General features: G+C 40.8%; 1 protein-coding gene across 3 annotated transcripts in view; it reads left to right on the forward strand.

Moving 5' to 3' along the window:
- TRAF3IP2 (TRAF3 interacting protein 2) overlaps positions 1-14,594 on the forward strand; it is a 30,029-nt gene that overhangs the window by 9,948 nt on the left and 5,487 nt on the right. For 2 of the 3 annotated variants that reach the window (XM_044426325.1, XM_044426333.1), the window contains 7 exons: positions 454-1,206; positions 4,593-4,770; positions 5,574-5,770; positions 6,598-6,686; positions 8,199-8,267; positions 11,302-11,418; positions 13,610-13,684. In XM_044426325.1, the coding sequence (XP_044282260.1) occupies positions 454-1,206; positions 4,593-4,770; positions 5,574-5,770; positions 6,598-6,686; positions 8,199-8,267; positions 11,302-11,418; positions 13,610-13,684 (1,478 nt within the window). Of the gene's footprint in view, positions 1-453; positions 1,207-4,592; positions 4,771-5,573; positions 5,771-6,597; positions 6,687-7,557; positions 7,698-8,198; positions 8,268-11,301; positions 11,419-13,609; positions 13,685-14,594 lie in introns of those variants that run through there. The other variant, XM_044426343.1, reaches the window with a different exon arrangement.

Genomic DNA, 14,594 nt, shown 5'->3' on the forward strand with positions numbered 1-14,594 from the left:
TGACTATTTTAACCTATTTTTAAAGCTTTGTGTTTGTGGAAAGCATCCTTGCAGCAGAATTCACAGGGGTGTTGGGCTCATGTGGCTCTTATTTTCCCAAGTGTGGATAACACAGAAGCATTTTTTGAAAACGTCAGACTGCAGCCAGCACTCGATGGCTTGCTATGGGCCAGGGGACATCTGGGATGCTGCAAGAGGGCTGAGGGGGAAAGGAGGGAGGAGAAGGGACACAACCTCTTCTATGACTCATCATTGTTTAGGCACAGAGGAGCTTTAACCACAGTGCATGGTGAGTTTAACATGTTGTGTGAACTCAGCCAGTTTTTGACAGTCATACCCTTCTGCTTCACCTATTCATCCCATCCCTAAATCACATACTTAATTATACATAAAATGCATCATGGAGTAAATCAGAAAATGATACTTTGTATTATATTTTCCCTCAATTTTTAGACACCATGATGGGCCGAAGTATACCAGTTGAAGTTGATGAAAGTGGAGACTGGTCGCCATTTCCAGAACATTCACTGGAAAGGGCTGTGGATCCTTCTGGTGAAAATATAGAGAACCTAGTCCCCATAGGACCTTACACATCTCAAACAACTTCTCACACAATGGCTGGACAATCATGTTTTTACCATCATCGTAATCACAATAATGCTGTCTTTGAACTGTATGAAGACAATGATCCACAAAAACACCCAGATTCTACAAGAGAAAGACATTCTCTCCCATCTAATGGATCAACATCCTCATCAGAACTTCATGTTTCATCTGTAAAGAAAACAAACCATCTGTTGAGGCCTCAACCAACAGCTGCTTCTCCTGGCATGGGATGCGGTTCCAGCAGTGTGAACAAGGATTTATCTGACTTTTCCCAATATTATCTTGGTGAAAGGCAGGAAAATGCAAAACCAAACCAGCCCCAGGACAGCAGAACACCACTGGAAGTACAAACAAATGATATTGGATATGATTCTCAGTCTCTGGATATTATGTGTGTCAGACAGCTAGAACCTCCATTGCCCCTTACATCTGTCTTTAACCTGCAGGACCTTCCAAGGCCCTTGATGTCCAGGGAATTTCCACAGATCGACCCACGACAATATCCTGGTTGTTCACAAATACCCCACCCAAATGCTTCCCCACAAGCCCAGTGGCATCCTAGGTACTACATTCCTGAAGAGAGGTGCTACCAGAATCCATGTAAGTTTATTGGGCATTTCAGGTTCTGCCCACCCCCGTTTTGCTAAGGACTGTGTCAATTGCAGAATAATATTCAGTGTAAAATAATATTCAGTGTAAAAACCACGATCAGTTGTTGGTTTTCAGTATATGATGCCATTCTTTTTATGACTACAGTTCTTAGCTATAACAGTGAGCTCATTAGGAAAACTGGCAGTCTGTTCAGTAAATCAGCTGCACAAGTAAAATGTTTTTATTTTTAATCTAATCCACAAATTTGATGCTTTCAGAGTTGCCTTTCTTTGCTAGAACTTCCTGTTCTAAAAATATGTCCTTTCCTTTCTTCACAGGTCACCTCCACAGGTTTTTCCTTTTTCCTTGCTCTTTCTGCCCACACTTGGGAAATTAATCAGTTTTATTCCTTGTTACTAATCTATGGTTGTTATTAAGTCCATAGCAACACCTCGCTGTGCATCACTTTGTGGCAAGATAGTTTTATTTATTTAAAACTTTTGTATGCCGTCCCTTATGCATGGCACCTCAGGATGACTTACAATAGTTTTACCCATTCAACTATGGGTTTTTTTTTTTCCTTTTGTGGGAGCACGTGCTGTATCTGTGATTGTTCCTGGGCTCAACATCTGCACTGAGACAACTGTTTATGTGACATAGAGCTGATATTCCGTGCTGTGCTGTGCTGTGCTGAAGAGAGCACTGATGAAGTGGATGTTGCATGAGCATGGCTGGCCTTTTTCCTAAGGATTGAAAATACGGGTATTTGTGTGCATATTCAGCCATGGATGGCATTGCAGATTAATTAATTCTGTAGAATGGCATCTCTTCCTTTCCCATCATGGCCTTTATCTTTTAGAGCTCACAGAACAGGTTGACTTTGATCAACTCCCAGCAAAACTGATTTTTTCCACTTCTCAGCTGCCTCCCATGCTTCATCCTACATGGGGTTCTCATGGCTTCTTGAGCTGTTCACAGGGACTGCTATGTGATTAGGGACTGTCACAGTTCTGCTATGTGATTACTATTTGGATGATAAATAGTATTTGTTTATGGAAACATTTGTGCACTGCCTTTTAGTTGTGAACTGATCCCAAGGCCTTCACTACAATAAAATCACAGATCTAATACAATCAGAGCTAAGGACAATGACATGAACTTGAAACTAGAATCTATTAAAAGCCTGGTGAATTTTTTTTTGAAAAAAATTGACTGGCCACCTAAAACCCAGCTACCAAAGGCCAGTCACACCATAGCTGGAGTGTTGTCATCAAAGAGGTTCTGGGTTTGTTTTGGGATTGTCCTAATATGATCCAAAAAGCAGATACCAGAAAGCATTCCATTCATTGCATGCCACTTCTGTCTGCAGTCAGTTGCCATTTGCATTCATGGCCCTATTCTTGCACAGATGGGCAGGTGAAACTTTACTATCTCAATAATGAAAATGAACAGGAGAGTCAACTGATATACTTCTGCTAGGATAATTGCAAATTCAGGCAAGCATGTGTGAAAAGATATGAACAAAAGGAAATTCTATTATGTCCAGGGATCCTTAAGCTGGACCAATATTATTGGGCAGGATTTTTTTTTTTATCTGTGGGAGTCTGAGCCAGCATCAGAACAGACTTAACCTCCTGTTCCTTTTCTTTCCTCCCAATTCTAAACAGAGAAACCTGGAACACGAAGAAAAAGTTACTCACCTTGTCAGATTCAAAATCATGTACAGTGGCTCTCACTACATTTTATTTTTCTCGGTACATACTGGTTTAATAGCAACCCTCTAACAAAGCTTTCTTTAAACCATGGACCACTTTCTGACTTGAGTAATATTTCAAAAGGCTCTTTCTCCCTATCATTCCCCTACCCCCACAACTATCTGATTTGTTCAAACCTGGAGGCAGTATTTTGCTTGCTAAGTTCCCAGCATCTACAAGGCATAAAATTGTGTTCTGACAGCTTTTCACTTTTCCAGTGATTACTGGGCAATCATGCACACAATAGGGTTTGCACTTAGTGTGTTCTAATGTGTGCCTTCTAGAAAGAAACAATCTAGTATGCCGAGCCCCCAGATAGCTACCTAGCTGTGGGTAGCTGCTCTCTGATATTCATAATGGATTCACCATCGCACTTCAAAGACATTCTTTGAATAATACTTCTTTGGCCAGAAATATCGTTATTGCCATGTGCACTGTGTGTGAATGTGTGTGCCTGTATGCGTGCTTCCTTGTGTGGGTACATGCTGGTATAAAAATTATAGTTATGCGATGGCTGGGTGTGAGTGGGAGAGAAATCAGCTGTTACTCTCACAAGAGTAAGCATCAAGGGTTGGAGGTGTAGTATTTCCAGTGCTTCCAGTTTTTGCATAAGCTTTGCAACGTTTTTAGGGTATGTTGGAGTAAATGTACAGTGGCTTAGAACTCATTCATTTCAGTGAATAAATAGTCAAAGTAAGGACATCTGCTGTACTAGTATACATGCTTATTTTAAAAGTTAGTTTATTTGCTCTCAGCACTAATACCCCGTCTCTCTCTAATCATAATCAAAGGAGCTTTCAGTAATCAGTCCAAAGAATAAAATATCCCTTATAAATTAGCATAGAGGAATAATACTGTTTCTTTCTCCCATTAAATCAGACTGAAAAGCACTTAACTCGGCTGGGTGGTATCCCCAGTATTTTCTTAAAATCTAAAACTGTAGTGAAGTCATCGGAAATATAAATGCAGTCACATGTATTTTCAGACAGATAAAGTCTCTGTTTCTGTCTGAACGTGCATAGGATTGTGCCCTTTAAAAAACTATTGATATCAATGGTGCCATTAAGCATGCCCTTAAAATTCAGTCACTGAAATTAATAGGAGCCAGTGTTTAGTTTGGTTGTTTTAATTTATAAAGTTTTAATTTATAAAACAGAACAGTTTGTTGCAGAGGGAAACATGATTGCAATGTGCAGGTTTTAAAAGACCTCCAGTACTTAAGGTTTTAAGTTTATTTTTGAACAGTCTGGGCTTGAGTCCCAAATGTCTTGGTTGCCAACATTCTCCGAGTTCCAAAGTTGCCATTTCTGCCCAGGTGAAGTAAAATACTATTAAGTGCCCTGTGGATTTGTTTTTGCATTTAATATATGGTGTATCTTTTCCCATAATTTGAATGGTGAAGCTACCCATAAGCCTGCAGTCAAATGCTTACCACCTACAGGGCAGCAGAAATTTTATTTAAGATGACACAGACCATTTTCCAACACAAAATGGCATGCTTAAGCCTGTAGATTCCAATGGGCTTAATTATGCTTAGCTCTGTGTAATATCCCAGGCACTATATATATATCCTATTAAAAATCTGTTGTGCAGTGTTGAGTCAACTAGGCAATAGCTTTCTTTTTTAAATTTTCTTCTTAGATGGGCAAGCACCATACCAACAGTTTGCACATTCGCCTCAGCTACAGCTTCCTGTTCCTAGTCCTGGTGTGAGACTCTTACATTCTGCTCGGCAAGTAATCCCAAATTATTCTCCCAAATATAACGAAGAAAGGCTTCACCCAAGAGAACCCTTTTCTGCAGAATTTCAGAGATTCTAGTAAGTTTGTCCTTAAGTTGGAGCTTATTGTACATATTACAAGCGAAAAAGAAAGAGAGAGCACTCACTCAGTGAGAAGTGATTCATTTAATTGTTTCAATTCCAGTGTGGCAAAAGATTTTTATTTTAGTCGTTCTTAGTTTTGAATTTGATGAGATGTTTTGCTTGGCATGTGTTAGATGCAAGGAATCTCAGACAAAATGCAGGCTAGAGAATATCTTGCTCTCTGTATCTGTATCAGCATCTTCGGACTTGGCATTTCCTGTTTTGGTGGCATTGGTCCATCATCTGTCATCTCTGCCACGCAGGCCAATGTCTTTCTGCAACCCAGGCAACCTCAGTTCTTCTCACCCACTCTATGTTCTTCATTACTGTCTGCATTTCCTTCTTTATAACTTTCTTTTCCTGCCTACTACAACTTTTTTCAGTGAAACAAAACAGATCTTGTGTCATGCTCCTGTACTTCAACTTCTCTCACTTCCTGCCTATTCCCCCTTTCTTCTTAATATCCTCAGCTACCAAGAGTTTCCTAATAGGGTGCATTCCTTCATTGTGGCTTCTTTTTTTAGTTTCACAGAAAAAAAAATCTTCCAAATTTTCCAAAAAGAACAGACTTAATTTCTGGAAAACATGAAGGAATTTTTCTGTTCCCTCCCCGCACCCAGATTTTTCCCTTTATATCTTGTCTTGATGCTGAAACTTATTAACAAAGCAAAAACTAACACCTTATGGTTCAAAATAGACCCTGATGTCTTTAGAAATATCCACTTTTAACATTTGATGGCTTGCTATTTCCTTCCTAGTGGGCAGTTTCAAAATCGGCTACTTGACAGAGAAGTCTCATCGGAGGTCTACAGTGCCAATGAGAGCATGTCCGGGGATCCTCCTGATTCCAGGGCTCCAGCTGACAGTCCAGTGGGAGCAGCTGCCATTCCAAGACCTCTGAGTAATTCTGCACTCAGAGGAACGCTGAAGACAAGCAATCTGCCAGAAGAACTGCGTACGGTTTTTTGTTCTGTTCTAATTGTTTTGTTTAGACTCATGCAATTGGTAGAAGGCAACTACTTAGGCCAACCTCCTGGCAGGGTCATAGGACCCTGTGTGCCCTGACCACAGTCTTTCTTGCAGTGCATCCTGCCCTGCTTATCATGGTGACTCTAGTTCAGTCTCGGCACAGCAGTTTAGCAGAAAGTTTAGTGCTGTTGTTATGGCCATCTGAAGCTGCAGTCAAAACTGTGGCATGCATGTCAATGCATTGGGAATGCTGAACTAGAGAATGCTTTCCAATTGTCCCAGAATGCATACGTTAGGATAATACATATAGAAATGTTTATATTGTGATAAAATACATATTTTGTGCATAATATAAAATTTAGCAATTTATATTTGAACACATATTTATTCATGCAGGATTTAAAAATGATTACTCCAGAAGCCAGATGGAACAGATATATGAACACATGCAGAACTAACCTTTAGTGTAATTAAAGTGATTTGTCCATTCCTAATTGAATGCCATGCAATTTAGAGACATAATCATTAGAAGATTAGAATACTGAATTTGGAGAAATTATATCTCCAGACTAACCTTCCCCAGTGTGGTGCTTTCCCAGTGTGTTGGGCTTGGACTGTGACTCTCAGCCAGCATGGCCATTGCAGCCCAATGCATCAGGAAGGCACCATGTTGAGAAGAACTGATATAAACAATAAACATGAAACAAGGCAGAGCTTCTTGTTGGATCTCTGCAAATAAAATCAGAAAGATTGGACCTTTTTTATTTCTAGCTCTGCCTATTTTAACTGCTCACATTTGTATCATCTCTTTAGGTAAGGTCTTTATAACCTATTCTGTGGATGCAGCTGTGGAGGTCATGAAATTTGTGAAGTTCTTGTTCGTGAATGGATTTCAGACTGCTGTAAGTATGTCATTCTAGTCTGGTGAACTGCAGCAAAGGGAAACAAGTCAGAATGTATGCCGTGGCACCTGTACATGTTCTATTCCTTGTTTTTAGTGTCCCTGTTTACACTGGTGAATATTATGTTCAGCTCTATGTGGGAAGGCTTGAATATTGTCTATCCAAAGAGTGTATATTTGAAATTCCATTGACCATTTTAAGAGGGCATTAAGTAGAAAATGGTTGTACTGACAATTCTTTGGAATCAAAGATGACTCCTGTAGCACTTTCACCACAAAACAGCATTTACATGGATGCGTGCTGCACTACGTTTAGTGCGTGCTCCAGCAAAATGTGCACAGGATTACATTGTTAGTAGGCATTATTCTTTGCATTTAGTTCATCACATGGAGTTTATGCAGCCTCCCTCAGGGAGGGGTTCCTTGAACGCAGTCCCTTCCATAGCCTCCCTATCCACAAGACTCCAAGGTAAACACAGACCTTATTTATGCATCTTTGCCTCCAGTTACCACACTGGGGCCCAGCCAGCTTGGAGAGTCTTGCCCAGGGTAAAGACTTACGCCTCCCTTCCCCTCCTCTTGGCTTTACATCCACAAAAAGCCCAACACCCTTTCTTTGAAGAGCCTGCCCTCATGGTGACAAGGCTTCCCCATCCCCATGGGAGCAGCCTCCCTGCACTCCAGGCTTCTTCCCTGCTCCCACACAGGTGTTAAGTCCAGGTCTGGAGATACCTGCAGGCTTCTTCCCTGCTTCTGTTACGGCATACAACATTTCCCTCTCTTCCTTCCAGCCCCACCTCCTTTTCTGCTGTTACATCCCAGACTTTAATAGTCTCCTCTTGATGAGACCCTGACCCTGCCCTGACTCTGCTCCTGCTGCTGCCGTCTTCCCCAGCTGTGCTAGCCTACTCTTATTGGCTCCAGGTCCTTCCAAGCAGGCCTCTATTCCACCTGTATCCTCAGATGTAGCTGCTGGGTGTTTACAGCCAGAGTATGAGGATGACCTCACTGGGTGAGTCTTGGCGACCTGTTACAGAGTCACAAACATCTCGCTCCAAGAGATTTTGGGCGAAGGAGAGTTGCTGAAGGTCGCTCAAAGTGTTCATGAGCAAATAGGGCTCTTAAGCTCTGTATCATGGTTTCATGTCAAAAGTCATAGCCTTGCAACAAATGCATCTTCTGAATTTAATGCCAGCTTCCCTATCTGTCAGATTTGCACACTGGAAGGCTTGGTGTTAAGCGGTGCTCAAAGGGTACCAACACAACACGTTTGGAGCTGACAAGAGCCTCCTCTCACCTGTGCTCCTTATTCATAACAGTGCCTCAGGTGCCAGTACAATTAGCTGAGGCCCCTGAAGACCTCTTGTTAGCAGTGACCCCCCTCTCTAAAACATTTAGACTTGAAAATCAGGGAAATCCAGCACAAAGCACATTGAAATGATGGACAAGGTTGCCTCCTAGCCTACAGTTGGAGAACTGAAGAAATCATATCAACATCTTTACTTTTTTATAGATTGATATATTTGAGGATACAGTTCGAGGTATTGACATCATCAAGTGGATGGAACGTTACCTAAGTGATGTAAGTAAAGACAAAATGTGAATCCTGTGTGAGCTTTCTCCCACACAGGGGGTTCCAAGGCAAACTGTTAGATTGCCTCTCAAGAATTTGTGGACTAAAATAGAAAGCTATCCCACACCCCTTGTGGGTTAATTATGCATGTTTTTTCCTGTCCTTGGCTCCCTGCCCCCACTTATGTCTAATATAAAATTTCATCCTTTTGTGATAGGGAAACTGGGTTTTCTTATACCAGTAAAATACCCATATAGAACTTTTTAAAAAAAATGTATGTGTTTCATTTCTAAATAAGAACATCCTAATTCCACGCAGGAACAAACCACATTCTATATTTTGGGCTTAGACCCAGAGGAACGTACATACTTTATGTACTTTGCATCAACCCACTGCTATTTTCTGGTTTGCCCATACCAAGATACCGATACTGAGCACAATGCTGTTTTGCATAAGTCTGTGGAATATAGTACAACATTGAATATGCAGCACTAGGCCAAAAGAATGGAGCAATATAGGGTGGTTTTGCTCAGCTTTATCATTCCTTCAAACCATTTTATGCTAGAAGGAAGGGGGAGCTTTATGGCTTTTTTGTTTCATTTTGTAGGCAATTTAGGGCTGTTTGATTTAAGAAGCCTTTCCATTTGAGCTAAATGAACAGAGCTTATTACAAGTAGAGATTTGAAATCAAGTATAAATATAAGGACTAGAATAACTTAAGGAAATTCGTGGAAATATACTTTCCTGTCCCTTCTATCGCACTGTGCTTCTCAGAAATTAAATCTGGAAGGGTGCGGGGGGGGGGGGGCATGCTCCAGAACAATGTTGAGTGGGGTATGCAAGCTGATGAAGCAGGGCCCAGTTGCTCAGTATTGGACCTGGACACAAAAATAAGTTACCTGGAGGTTTATGGAGCAAGAGTGGAGGGGGGAGGGGAGCTTTCAATCCCCTCCTTTCCTTGGAAGACCCTGAAGTCCGTTCTCACTTTGCTCTAGAGGCTCTTCCAATTATCTGGAGAAATTTTGTGGGGAGGAGGCACAGATGGCTGCATAGATGGTAGAAGGGACAGGAGATTTTCCTTCTGTGAATCTCCTTAACACATCATTACAATGAGGACATGAAAGCAAGCAGTCATCATGACACACTGCTGGTCATAACGTAACATGGGCAGGCTGGATTTTCTCTCCTGCGAGGTCGTCTTGAAGTCTTGTGTTACATACAGCATTTGTATCCTTGAATAAGGCCATGACTGCAATTTTGTTATAACAGTAGCTGTGATAAACAAGATACATGTTGGTTTTCATAGGCTACTAGTACCTTGGTTCTGAGATGCCTTTACTTGCAACGAAAGTTGGTTGAACAATTGCTGCTCATATCAGATTCAACAGGTTTCCATATATGCTGGTAAAAGTGATGGGCACTTTCATCAGTGTTGGGTGACTCCCAAGAGAGGTCCAGGGGCTGGCATTTTAATTTCTGATTACGACCTTGCCTAGAGCAGTTTCCAACAGGCCACAAGCAGTAATGTAAATTATGTTGTATTAGCATCAGCTACCCTGGTTCAATGCCAATAGGGTTATTTTATTTTATTTTTAAGATAGTATTGATTTTCATTACATGTTTTATTACAGTTCACTGCCTTGGGAGGACTTCTGCCCTGAAAGAAAACCAAGAAATATGTTTAATTAATTAACTGGCTCACCAGTTTCCCAGGAAAATTGACATGCCAGCTCATGCACCATAATTTACATCAGTAGTTGTATTGCCCACCGCATCATGCTGGCTCACTGTGGGAAAACAAAAGGGCAGCTTTCAGATGCAGCAATTTGACATTGATTGGAGTGCCTGTGGATTCCTTAGAGGAGGACTGGGCAACCTGTGGCCCTCTTCTGCCTGTCATCCTGAACCAGCATAGCCAATGGTACAAGATGTTGGGAGTGATGGGCCAACACATCTGCAGTGCTACAGATGGCTCACCTCTGCTTTGAAGTACCTCCCAGGGCAGGTGCTGGCAGCGGTTGTGTGCTGATGCCAGGCCTGGCCCCCACGAAACACTGAACTTGTTTTGTCCCCTGGTGGTGCTCGACATGAAAGCAGCAGCCTTTATCCTGCACATTGCCCTCTTTCATGCACCACTTGTATGCCAGCGCCACTAAACACGGCATGGATGTGTGACGTGCACTTCATGATGAGGTGCATTCACCTGGCGCATAGTGCTCAGTCAATATTTTAGGAATGCAAACTCAGTATCCATATAAAATGAAAACAACCAAGCAAAACATGGTGCGTGTCTTCACCAACAAGTTGTGCCAGTGCAGAACTTCAAAGTGAGAGCAGAATCCTAAATCTGGAAAATCTCTACTTTCATTGTTTCAAAAAACACAGGTTTGTTTCTCGATCTCCTAACCACAGAACTAAGCTTGTGCATGAGGCAGCTCAAAAAGCCTCCTCTTGAAAAAGGGACTATGGTAGCATATAACTTTTCCAGTGGCTGCATACGCCTTCCAGTGACCAGCTGCAATGAAGTACATTAATAACCATGCATAATTTTCATGTTGTTGTTCTATAATGTGCATAATTTCATATGGTTCACAGATGTTCGATTCACTTTAGCATATTATTCAAATTCTTTTCAGACATAGGGTGTACAGAGCCCTGGCTAGAATGTTTACATTTTAGTAGAACAGGAATAGCGTTTTCACGAGTAAACAGTGATAACTTGCTATGCTGGTGGTGCTTTTACATATTTGCAACATTTTTGAATTGGTTTGCTTTATTGGTCTAGGCAAGTTTGCAGGACAACCTGGTAAGTGCTGAACTACTTCTCTCCCGCTCTTGTTAAAATTTACTAGTGGAGAGATCCAGGAAATCTGGCATGAGGAACTACAGTGTACAGAGACCAGTATTGCTTCACTGCCAAAATGAACTGGATTGTCTTCCAGAGAACATCAGATCACGTAAAATACAAACTGGCAGATTTCCAAGCTGCTTTGCCCAACCATACTGCATTTTTTGAAACTAAAAGTGTCTTTCTTCCCAACAGAAGACAGTGATGATAATCATAGCAATCAGTCCAAAATACAAACAGGATGTTGAAGGGGCTGAATCCCAGCTGGACAAGGATGAACATGGCTTACATACTAAGTACATCCACAGGATGGTAAGTGAGAACACGTGCTTGCCATTTCTAAAAAAGGTCAGTGCTTCTCTTCTCCCAAATAAGTGCCCTTTGTGTCTTGTCTTCAGTCACAACTGCAGTTAAGTGCTGCTTTTGCTGGTATTAGAACTCTGCTCCCTATTAGTACTGCATGCATTTTATAAGCAGTGCTACTTGGGATTCTTCAGAAGCTCTGCTTGAGATCAATGTGCTTGACTGTATTGTTTTGCAGCCTGTTTAAATCCCTTCATACCCTTTCTCAAGCCCCAGAGTATGAGCTTATCTCATGCCTGCAATTCCTCACATTGAGTCACTCCAGCTAGACACTGGAACTCATGGAGAACAGTAAATCTGTCAGACTTGTGAAAATAAGCATGAGGCACACAAGGAAAGAAATTCCCATTTGTATATTTTCATCCGCCTCTGAGTTAGTGCATTCTTTTCCTCGGTGCATTTGATCTCATCTCCCTATGGTCTTCCCATTGCCACAGAAATTCAGCTCCCAACAATTTTGAGAAATCTTTCAGGAGGTTCTTCTGATCAGATTTAATACACTTACACAAAGCTGATGGGAGATAAGTACAGTGGCATGTCCTGGGAGCTTCCAGCAGTTCAGATTAATCGGAAGTCTCTATGCAGCACAACTGAATGTATACAAGCACAGAGCTCTATCATACTGTGAGGAGTGTTGCTGAGGAGGAAGAGGAGTGGTTTCAAACCTTGTAAAAGATGAGCTTTTCTAAAGCTGTTTCTCCCATGCAAACTGTAAAGTGAGGCTTTGGTAGCATTGCTTTGCATCAACAGAACACTGTGTTGGACTATATGTAGGTCTCATTCCTATTCTATTACTTCTGGTAGACTGTAGTGATGATTAAATGTCATTGGTAACTTTAGATTAATAAAAAAGATGACTCAAATATCTAAATCAAGTTCAAATTAGTATTTTCGTTGTTTAAAATATGATCCTCAGTGCTTGAAAGGCTTCCTATACACAGGATTTATCCGGTGCTTGTCCTTCCCTATTCAAAGTTGTTTACTGGTTCTTCAGACAACATCATAACCCTCCAGGTTCACTTGTGCCTAGCAGCACTTTTGGTGAGGTTTTGTTTTGTTTCTTAAGCTAGGAAAATGCAGCATTTAACTGTGAAGATTCCAGAAAGTGCTTTCTTCTTGTGTGTGTGAGTTATTTGGCTCTGCTACAGTACTAGCTAGAAGGTATGTAGTAGAAAGGCAGGAAATGCTCTTTTGTAGTCCTTGGATCTCAGCCAGAAGTGGATGTATCAGATCCATAGGTTCATGTACAGATATTCAAAGGTTTTTATAGAAAAGCTAGCAGGTTTTTATGGAAAAGCTGCCTCAGATTAACTGAAAATTCCAGGCTTCCTGCCCCAGTAATACTCTGCTGAAGCAGGGACTGGCTGGGTGGTTCCCATTTACATCCCTAGTGTCACAAGAGTCACCAGAGCCTAGGAAGCTCCTGGGCACATGTGGCACATTGTGAGTTTCACTAAAATGATCACTAATCTGGATTTATTTCTGATCTGATCAGACATCAGGGTGGTCTGAAAATCCATTCTGCAATTAAATTAGAAATGGATTTGGAGCCCTCAAGTCTGTTCTAAAGCTCAGTGTATTTCCGAATTATAACCCTACAGTTTGCTACTTGTCAACTAACTGCGTAACTGATTTTCAATTTTCTTTTTTAATGCCAACAAACATCTTTAGGGATTCTTTTGTAACATATATAGCAGGTGTGAAAATATGTATTTTTCTACTTAAGATTCTTTGGAAAAGAATGTGCACCAGTGGATTGCTTACCACACTACAGCACACGTGCACCTGGGTTACCTTGGGGATAAAAGGGAAACTACACTCTGTTTCCCCACTTCCAAAGAGATGACTGGCACTGCCAGATCTGAGACCACTTGATCCTGATCAATGTAGGCTTTTAGTGTTTGATCCAATGCCAAGAACAAGCACTTGCTGTCCTGATGCCTGTGCCATTCATAATCCAGGAGAGGTGTACACACAAATATATTTGAATATGTGTATTTTGCTGTGCTACTGTTGAGTTGAGGAAATCTGGTACAGCGGACCTATTTGTGGAAGTCTATTGCTACATGGGAATTGTTTGAAACAAAAAGCATTTAATTCTGACAATTCATTTGGGGTTATTTTATTTCTAATTTTCTAGATGCAGATTGAGTTTATACAGCAAGGAAGCATGAATTTCAGATTCATTCCTGTACTTTTTCCAAATGCAAAAAAGGTAAAATCAAAACTTACTGAATCAGTATTTTTGATGAAAACCCAAGTCACAATACAAGCTTTCAAAAGCCTTTTCTGAATGTTAAATAAAATTATCTTGGTGCCCGAAGCCCTATTTTAGAACAGGAGTGGATAACAGCTTCATCCTACCATCCTTCACAACTGATCTGCAGACAAGTGCTGATGGGAGCTGTTGCCTACTCCTGTTTTTTTTTTTTTTTACATTTTACAGCATTTTTTGAAAGTATACGTTGAATCAAGCATCAACTAAAACATTTTGTGTCAATGTATATGAAACATAACACTATTTAAGCAAAGTATAAATTGAAGTTATTTAAAATAATACTTTACTATTTTATCTCAACAGTGATGGGATCTAATACTGGAAAAAGTAGAAATAGTCCCTGTTTTCTGCAAACTTACTGGGAGCTAATGGGTACTGGGTGTCCCCTGAAGTAAGACCATTAAAAGGGAGGGGCTCTAACACTGGGAACAGGAAAGGAGTTTTCTATACTTGACACTGACCTGGCTCACTCATAGCAATCATGGCTTAATGAATCTACAAGTTGCCAAAATCTAGCAAGAGAGAGAGCTCCCTCTGACAAACTTATCATCTCAAATTAACAATGGTCACATAATTTTGTAGATTATTGGGTTGTTTAGGGGTTAAGCAATCTGGAATTAACCTATGATTTGTTGTTTGGACAGCTGTAGTCTTTGATAAAGCAGATATTCCATTTCTCCCTTTCTAAAGAGGTGTTTTGTCAAAGGGTGACAACTGACAAAATCAGTTCCATCAAGTTGTACCCTCTGCATATAAATAATTTAAAGTTACTTAAAACATTTGGATTCTCATAGGGTGTATGAAATCAGTCACTAAACATGGATGTGGCACTAATAATTAAAGCACT

This window comes from Varanus komodoensis, unplaced genomic scaffold (assembly GCF_004798865.1).
Source record: "Varanus komodoensis strain SLA01 unplaced genomic scaffold, ASM479886v1 scaffold1, whole genome shotgun sequence".
NCBI classification, from domain to species: domain Eukaryota; kingdom Metazoa; phylum Chordata; class Lepidosauria; order Squamata; family Varanidae; genus Varanus; species Varanus komodoensis.